General features: G+C 38.0%; 1 protein-coding gene across 3 annotated transcripts in view; it reads left to right on the top strand.

The window, feature by feature from the left end:
- The first annotated feature begins 4,427 nt into the window (after positions 1–4,427).
- kcnn4 (potassium intermediate/small conductance calcium-activated channel, subfamily N, member 4) overlaps positions 4,428–9,632 on the top strand; it is a 36,078-nt gene continuing 30,873 nt past the window's right edge. The window contains exon 1 of one of the 3 annotated variants that reach the window (XR_003442766.2): positions 4,428–5,223. Coding sequence is in view for 2 of the 3 variants with exons in the window: in XM_027160935.2 (XP_027016736.1) it covers positions 4,933–5,223 (291 nt within the window). In the remaining variant the exon portion in view is untranslated. Of the gene's footprint in view, positions 5,224–6,488; positions 6,951–9,632 lie in introns of those variants that run through there. The other 2 variants (XM_027160935.2, XM_027160944.2) reach the window with 2 other exon arrangements.

The following is a 9,632-nucleotide window of genomic DNA, read 5'->3' as shown; positions in this document are numbered from 1 at the left end:
CACCACTGGGATGATATTATTTTTCCACTGAATTTCTTAATACATTCATATATACATACTGTACATACATACCACATACATCTAACACCAATCACATGATAGCATGATAAGGACAATATAAAGAAAAGAGAATTAGTCTGACTGGATGATACAGGGAAGAGCAAGGTTTATTGAAGGTCGGCATATAACAAGCACTTTATATCCATTCTCCTTATCCAGTGCTATGACCTCAGCTGAACATTTGGTTGTTACAATGTTTTACCACATTTTCCTCCCGGACAGTTGGGAGTCTATTGAACACCATTATCTCTCATTCTTTGTGAACAGTATCACCAAAGATCAATTATAATCAAACCTCAGGCACACATAATATTAAAAATGAAGTGTCCTTGTTTCTTATCTTCCCGGATTTCTCTCTGGTAAACGGCTCATTCTTCGCTTAGAGACCAACATGGGTGTCATTTTTCTGCAAAAATTCTGACAAATTGTCTGTGTGATGTGACATTTTGATTTAATTACAGGTTTTATTAACCAATAAATATTTTGGTAATGATTTGAATCCAAACATTGTTTAATCAATAGACATCACCTTTTTTTAGTGTCTGAATCTCACACAATGATGTTTTCTCATCTATCCAACGCTAGAGGTTCCCCTTTACACAAATTAGAATTTAAACCAGCATTAAGTTGTTTTTTTTCCTGCACCAAACACACCGGTTAGTATCACCTGCTTGTGAGTGAGCATCCAAATTGATTTGAGATTACTTTCTGAGCTTGGGGCTAAGAAAACCATCCCCAGTAGGAACTCTGAGTTGAAAGAGCATTTTATTCTGTCCAAGAGGCTTAGAACATAAAACAATTGAAGTGCTGTTAATTATTAAACTGTCAATATAGTAAGCATTCATGAGCTGTGGAAGGTTTTGAAGGAGGCCGCAAATATTTATATCAGGCCAAGATTCAGAGATACTTTGCTTTGTCATCAGAATGACTGATCTTTATCTTATCAGGCACACAGCTACAGCACACAGATTATTTTTCAGGAATAAGGAAGCGGACATGGGACATTCATGAGGCAGTAGCACATCAAACTTCAGAATTTGGGAAAAAAAAGATCTCATTGACTTTGACTGTCACTTGGTTGTTGATAGATAGATATATAGATAGGCTGGTTTAAGTATCTCTGAAACTGATTATCTCCAGGCATTTAAAGTTTAGTGTGGAAAAAAAAGAAAATAGATTAGTGACAGTTCTTTTATTTTCCTGCCAATGTCCCTGTCACCTCCATCTGGTTACTTTGCATCCATTCTTCAGTCCATCTACACTGATTTCTGTTTCACATTATTTATAGAAGCTGGACAGTGATGAAGGGAATGATGATCAACAGTATGGCAATACTAGTAGCTCAATTTATTAACCAATTAAACTTAATTATATTGGTCAAAGATCATTTCTAGAAATGTCAGGATTCGCCAGCACATAGCCAGCATTGAAGGCAAAAAAGCAACAGGGATATTTTCAACATCATCTGACAGCCAGACTGGGCCTGATAGACCAAACAGTGACTAACTCAGGAAACCAGATATACTGATTGGTATCAAAAACAGAAACTTTTCCGTGTTGATAAATGGAATGTTAGGCTTTTCCACGCTGATGGCCTGCACCCCAGCAGATCTTGACTGGAACTCCTGTCGGACAGCATCTTGTATGCTGCATCATTAGTCACAATTACACACATTCAAATGCACATACAATATAGCCCGTTTTGTAGAAACCATATCTGTTCTTCAAAACAGTGAGATCAAATACCTTCACTAGGTATAATCTAGGATCAAGATCTAGGAATAATCTTAAAACAATTAAAGCAGAAAAATGTCATATAAGCAAAAATAATAATAATAATAATTCTAAACACCCAAAGCACTTACTGTATAGTAAATGAAATTACCTCAGATTCATTCAGACCTATTGATTCATTTTGATGAAAAGCTGGAAAACCTGCTACATCTGTGCAAACTCATAGAAATTAGTCAAAACTTTCCCAGGTTCTTATTTAGCACAGTGGCTAGATTACCAGAAAAATCAGATTTCTGAAAAGAGTTAATTGTCACAGTTTAGTAGTGTACAATTTTATGAATTTCTTCACTTAAAAATTTTAAAGTATTAATCAATATTCACTGAAAAATTGAGATACTCAGAATGATTTGTTTTTAGCTTCGGACCAAGTCTGCAGATCACTTTTAGTTTTGGTTTCTCTTAGTGCTGCATTCGATGCTAAAATTCATTTCATTCTCCTAGATTTTTTACAAAGTTACACAGGTATTCAGGGTCATTAAGATGGTTGGGACTACCTGTACACATACTGTAGAAGGCCTACTAGTGCATTTACAAATATGTGCCGTTATTACTAGCTCTACTGTGAAAGACCTTGATGTTACATACAGTACAACAGCAACATATCTTTGAAAATCATGCCTCCCATGTTACAAAAACCTACCTTAGAAATATTGCCAAGCTAAGAAACATGTTATATGTATCTGATGCAAAGGTGCTAGTTCCTGCATTCAGATCTCTAGATTGGACTATTGTAATGATTTACTAAGTGGTTGTCCTGCATCTTTAAAAAACAAGCTATAGTTAGTTCACTATGCAGCCGACAGAACTCTTACCAGGTCTAGAATATATGATCAAATAACCACAATTTTATCATACACTGACTGTTCCTTAATAATTATTGCTACTTACAGACAAGGCTCTAGATACTGTAGTTAAGCTACATGTATCTATCCAGTCTTCTATCATGCTACCTAAAATATCAAAGTTCACTAATTCCTCTCCACTTGCTTGTCTTTTCTCAGGATGCTAGCTCCAGTTGGATTCTGCTTCATTAAGATTTCGGATATTCAAAGAGAAGATGCCAACCCCACAAAGACCTTGAGGATAAAAACTTTTTAATACACAAAATAACATTCTACATATGCTGTATCCTGTTAATTAACCATTTGAAGGCTTCAGCATCGAGGAGTTAGTGTTAACTCTATATTGAACTCAGATATTATGATAACTTATGAGTTGCTCAGGAGCTCCTTGTTTACACAACTCCAAATGACTGTATACGACTGTAGAAAGGTCATTGTTTATAATCTCATTGGTGTTTATGATGATTAATAATCACACTCTCCCTTTTAAGTCTTTTCCTTGTCACAGTCACCTCAGGCTTACTCATTAGGGATGAATTTAAATACATTTTTATACAAGTCTTATATTAAAGCTTGAAATTTCCAGTTCTAGAAAGTTCTATATTTTTTTATATTCTGTAAAGCTACTTTTAGAGAATGTCCATTGTTAAAAGTTATATATAAATAAAATTGAATATCATTTAAGAGCAGTGTTTGACTCTCTATAGGCCATCATGCCAAACTGCTACTTAATTAGTCTTTCACTAGTGGTTCCCCTTTACACAATCAGATTGATTGATTAATTGTAGATCAATATTTATCTACCCTGCCCAGAGGTGTCATGCCCCTTCACACTGATGTGGTAGGTGCTGCTTTGCTGTTTATGTAGTAGTAATTTACATTAATCAGCATTTGTGTGTGCTCGTGGCTTTTGTCAGCAAAAACCCTATAGCTTAAATGATCAAATAGTAGGTGAATGATACCCCTGAACCTGCCTCATTTCTCACTCCTGTAAGTTCCAAGGCGGAGGTTCATGGATTATACTTGTTTGTCCAGCAAATACCCTGCTTTACACTCAGCGTTTCTGTATATTGGCTCCAGATCTTGACCAGGATAAAGCAGTTATGAGCAATCCATCCATCAATCAAGAAGGAGGACACCCCATCACAGGGCACAATCGCACACATACTCACACACTATTTCACACGCTACAGACAATGCCAATTGGCAATCAGCCTACAATACAAAGCTTTGGACTGCCGGAGGAAACTGGAGTACACTGAGGAAAACACCAAAGCAAAGGGAGCAAAAATGCAAAATCCATGCACACATGGTGAAGGCAGAAATCAGACCTCTAATCTTTATTATATACCAAATATATTTATTATTAGCCATAACATTAAAATCCCATGTGTAATACTGTGTAGGTCCCTCTTGTGCTTCCAACACTTCTGAGCTGTCAAAGCATGGACTCTAGAAGACCTCTGAAGTTTGCTGTGCTAACTGGCACCAAGCTGTTAGTTGTTTAATTTCACTGTGTATTGCGTAGCTACATATGTTTGAAATGACAATAAAAGCTTCTTGACTTGACTTCTTGATAAAGGAAATATCTATAATAAACATTACAGAATTTTATACTGATCCCTAATGAGCAGGCCGGATGCAACGGTAGCAAGGAAAAACTCCTTGAGACAATTTATTCAAATGTTCAGTGATGGAGACCTGACCTACCGAAACAGCAGTTCAAAGTCCCCAGTAGCATTGAGCACCGTCAAGCGACAAGACTCCAACCAGACGTAGGGCTTTCGGATGGATCAGGCAGGTCCAGAGAGAAGAGGCAGTCACACTGGAAACAGAACACCGGTACCTTTTTTACGCACCTTAGATCAGAGTATGAAATAATAAGTTTCTATACTTTATAGCCTTGTTTATCTAATTTGTCAGTTTTATAAGCAGACTTAAAGCTTATCCCAAAATGTTACTAACTTTAAGGGACCGGGTTAATGCATAAAATACCTTTTGGTATTGGTGGGTTATTCTATATGTCCAACAGGGAGCCGTTTGGGATTCATATATATATATTCACATATAGTGAAGTGCTCAAGGGAAGCTCAGGTGAGCGCAAAGTTTGCGCTAGAGTTAATGTGCGTCTCATCCATGTCAAGTTTGGCACTCGAATGCGCTCGAATGTGTGAAAAAGAGACCGGACAACGGTAAATTAGGACTGTGAAGAGACATCGTAGTTACGTGCTAGTATATGTTTTGGGTTTTTTTCGTTATGGAAATGAGCGTGCGTAACTCGCTCCCTGATGGTAAAGCGGACGGGCTCGGAGACCGTACCGGCCATGCGACGGACATCAAGGTGACGCTCTCGCACCGAGGCAAGCAGATAAAGTCGATCAGTGTTGACAGTTTGTACTCACTTAAAGAGAGAACGTTGCTGCTGGAGGACAAGCAGCGCCTTTGCGCCTGTGCGCTCGGAGCCGCTCTTCTCGGCGTCCTGCTCATGATTCTGCACGTCGAGCTCTGTCCAGCCGTGTACCTGCCGGTGAGTGAACCTTTCACAGTACAAAAAGCACATCGACTGGCGATGTTCTACAGACATAGTAAAATATATTTACAGCGAAAAACATCATTTACACACAAACCCATCACAAGCCAATTAGTTTCCAAGGGGACGAAGCAATATTTAACGTCTCAGTATATCACAAGCTAGGCTCAATATTACGCATTTTATTAGTATTACATCCCTAAATTTAGAATAGTGTACACTGAATCCTTGTGCTCTTAATATGCAATGATTAAGTGTAATAATCTACTTTGTTGGAGGGATGAAGGAAGGGACTCGGCATAGATTTTTTTCTGTCCAGATTCAGAATTGGACTGATGAAGATCAGACCTAACTATAAAGAAATCACAAAGATGAGTAATGACAGTAAAAACATTTAATATAAATATGCTGAGTTGTAAAAAGCTGCCATCAAAGGCAAAGCATAAAACCTACTAGGTTTAGGTCCTGTGTTGTTTGTATAGATGTTCTTACAAACATTAACCATAAAGCTCTCAATCTTGTTGGACATCCATATTGAGTGTTAACCAAGGTGTGTGTAGTCAATAAACTTTATAGTTTTAATGAGTGGATGATTTTTAATAATGTCAGATCATGTATCACTTATAACTTATGTGGGACGTTTTTAATTTTACGTGCCAACCTGCTACTTAACTAGTCCTCCAGTAGAGGTCGCCCTTTTGCACAAATGTACCATTTTGTAGCGCTGTCTTTAATCAATTAGTCAAACACACCTGATCTTTACGGTTATATAATGAGCAAACATTAGGCTATATATTTTATCAATGTTTTATAAGTAAATGCAAGCAATTAAAGTACTGATATTAAGACATTGGCGTTCTTATATTAATGCGACTCATGAATGAACTTAGTAATTTAATAAATCAGTTGTTTGTTTGATTGTTTGCTTTTTTTTTCTTTTTTTTTAGCATTTACTACCTTAGTTGGTAACTTAGTTACTTAGTTACTTAATAAATGAATAATTATAAAGGTTTTCTGAGTTTCCTAAATAATATGTGGCAGCTTTTTGATTGGCGTTGTACATCTAATTTGTGTGTTTGGGTCATTTTCTAAGCAGCATTGCAGACTTGGAGCGAATCCCAAATGGCACGTAAGCGCCCTAAGTAGTTGAATACATGTCATCTTACGTAGAGCTCTTTTATGTCCAATAGGGAACCGATAGGAATTGAGCCAATGACGGAGTGGAGTGCGCAAGGGAAGCTCAGGTGGGCGCGAGGTTTGCGCTACAGTTTATGTGCGTCTATGTACATTACTCACGTTAAGTCGCGTGCGTCTCCTCTGTGTCATGTCTCCCCGAATTGGGTACGCGAATGCGCTCGGATGGGTGAAAGGGGGTCGGGAGGGTGGTGACTGAAGAGTGGGGGAGGCACTAGCGTTTCGTGCTCGTGTGTGTTTATTTGTTTTGGGTAGCCGTAATGGAAATGAGCGTGCGTAACTCGCACTCTGACGGCAAAGTGGACGGGCTCGGAAGCCGCAACGGCGATACGACTGACATCACGGTGTCACTATCGCACCCAGGCAAGCGGATGAGCCCGATCGAGGGAGGCAGTTTGTATAGACTCAGAGACAGAAAGTTTCTTCTGGAGGACAAGCGGCGCCTTTGCGCATGTGCGCTCGGAGCCGCTCTCCTCGGGATCCTGCTCATGATCCTGCACGCCGAGCTCTGTCCAGCCGTTTACCTGCCGGTGAGTGACCGGCAAGTGGGGAAGGAGGGCGACTGGGGTCAGCAATAACCTATTTAAAGTCTCAACATAACACAAACAAGGCGACTTGTTAACTGATGTAAATGATATTTAAATGTTTATATATATATATATATATATATAATTTTTTATTTTTTTAATTTGCTTGCTCCAGGATTCATGCAGAATATCACTATTGTTATAATTCTATATCCCGGATCCTGTTACACTTCAGTTCAAATGTACATGTAACTATATTTTTTGTTGAAAGGAGAAAATGACTACATGGGAGAGACTCCAGTGGATTTTCTCTGCAGCTGATTTTGGATGAGACTGATGAGTTACATTACTATAGAGCAAACACAAACTTTAGTGATGACAGTGACAAGATTGAGTACTTCAGTACACAGTTCTAATATTAAAGCCTGAGGTGTCATAAAAGAAATATCCGAAACCCTTCTTGCAGTGGTGACTCCAAAATATTGTCAGGTAGGGCAGAGCCCCAACGTTCATTAAAGCCGTTCAGCAAATATTAATCTTCAAGTTTTTATTCACACGTCTGTAACTTTTAAATTGTTAAAACGCTAGTGATTTTAAATAGTGTTGCTGTTTGACAGATACAAGTCAGTGTTCCTCAAGATGTTTTGCGGTTGTGGGGCAGCAAACTCACTGTCCCACTTAGCTTAGAGTCATTCCTGCCGTTATTATTTCATGTAGTGGTCAAAAATGGGACTGGAAACAAGCAGTAAGAGGGTTTTAAATGGGCAGCAGTCTCTGTGCTGCATACTGACCTTACTGAGGAGCAAGGACACAAACCAAGGAGCAGTGGACACAAACCTAAATGACAGCGTTGCCAGATTAATTAAAGAAATTCTTCCATGGCTGCTAGTTTCATAGCTATTCATCAGGATCAATATCAGTAATAATTCATTTTCAATGAAAAAAAGAAATTATTGCACAAAAAGAAAGTATTGCAAAAAATTGCAATGTTTGCGAGAGGTAATAGGGACTATATAGTGGATAAAATACATGTATAAAAAACATTTCATTTACTTGTTTTACTACTCAAATGCCTAGAGGAAAAATCTCCTTTGTACCAATTCTCCATATTTTTAACTAGCTTTTTGTGTTTTTTGAGAGGCTGTTGGGATGGTCCATGATATTACCCTGAAAAAATAGACCCACATGTAAATGTGCTCAAAACAAGCTGACTGTATGTTGTTAATTTTCAACTGCCACTTTCATTTAATTTTGTTTTATGTCCTTATTTGTGTCCTAGCTCCTCTCTGTGACCTACGGTCTTGAACCACAGCTACCTTATTGACTAAAGTAGAAAATAGTTTCTCTGGCAGGGTTAGTTTTAACGTTGTTTATCTCTACACAATCTCAGTCTGAAAGGTTGTTATGTTCATTTGGTAAGTGCAGAATCAAGAGGTTATTAAACGTATTGCACACGTAGATTAATCTGCTGGCTACAGTGGCAATCCATCAAACAGGGGCTAACTCAGGAAACCAGATATCCTGAGTGCTACCGAACGTGTGTGCAGCCCGTAAACTTTGTCCTTGAGTGTGCTTGGCCAGAAGTCAATAAAGATTCAATTTTTTTGCATCCTCTGTGTTTTAACAAACATAGAAACAGATGCCATATTCAATCCTTTGTAATAATTATGTTTCAAAGGTATTAAAAAAGCACTACATGTCTAGTACAAAATAAGCCGTTAGATAGAGCTGTTAGAGAACTGCAAGTGCTGCAGGCCTTCTCCACACTCTTACACCAACTAATTAACTAGATAAACACATCTACGTTTACTATCAGAGGACATTGGGCTTCTGTATTGTTATATAGGTCCTTTTAAAACAACTGAGTTCTTAAAGAATGTGAAAATCTACAGCTCATTTTTTTCTGTTGCTCTTGTAGTTGCCTTCGCTTTATAAGTTCTGAACATAGACCATTATTCCGGTGTATGCCTCTGCTCATGAATTCAGGGTTTACTTGAGCTTGACAAGCGGGTTTTAATATTGTTCTCACGTTTCAAACAGTTCAACATTCTCATATGCTCAACAGACATATTTTGCTAAGATCTTGATGATCATCAGCTAATCAGTGTTTGCATGAGATTTCCTGTATTTTCCAGTAATTATATTTTTGTGGAAGAATGACCAAATTATTCAAACACATCTTGCATCTAAGATTACATCTTAGTTTCATTGATCAAGTATCCATTTAGAAGCTAAACTCATCCTTGGGCTGTGATGACATAGCTGAGAAGGATTTTTTCCTGGAAAATAATTTTGTGCAGGAAATGTATAAAAAATTATCAAAGTTTTCCACATTCAATCTCCCCCTTTATGACAGACCGCACACGATCATATCACATCTTTTCCACATAATTTAATACAGAAATAGGGCTTTGTTTGAATAATGTATTTGAGGGTTGACCTTCAGATGCTGATTTTTCAGGTGTTGTCCTCTCTACCACATACCATGCTAATTGGAGCAACTGAAGCAGCCCTTGTTCTCCTGGAAACCCATTTATGCGGGAAAACTGACTATTTATGGTTGTTTTTCCACATTTCACCTCCCCCTTTTGCACTCCTTCAACTGCCTGTGGTCATATTGCATCTTTCCACATCATTTACTGTATAATTGGCACCTGGCTGAATAATGAGATTTGTGGAATGACC

Source organism: Tachysurus fulvidraco, chromosome 3, assembly GCF_022655615.1.
Source record: "Tachysurus fulvidraco isolate hzauxx_2018 chromosome 3, HZAU_PFXX_2.0, whole genome shotgun sequence".
Classification (NCBI taxonomy): domain Eukaryota; kingdom Metazoa; phylum Chordata; class Actinopteri; order Siluriformes; family Bagridae; genus Tachysurus; species Tachysurus fulvidraco.
Note: the sequence above shows the minus strand (reverse complement) of the source record. Positions and strands in the feature narration are given on the sequence as shown.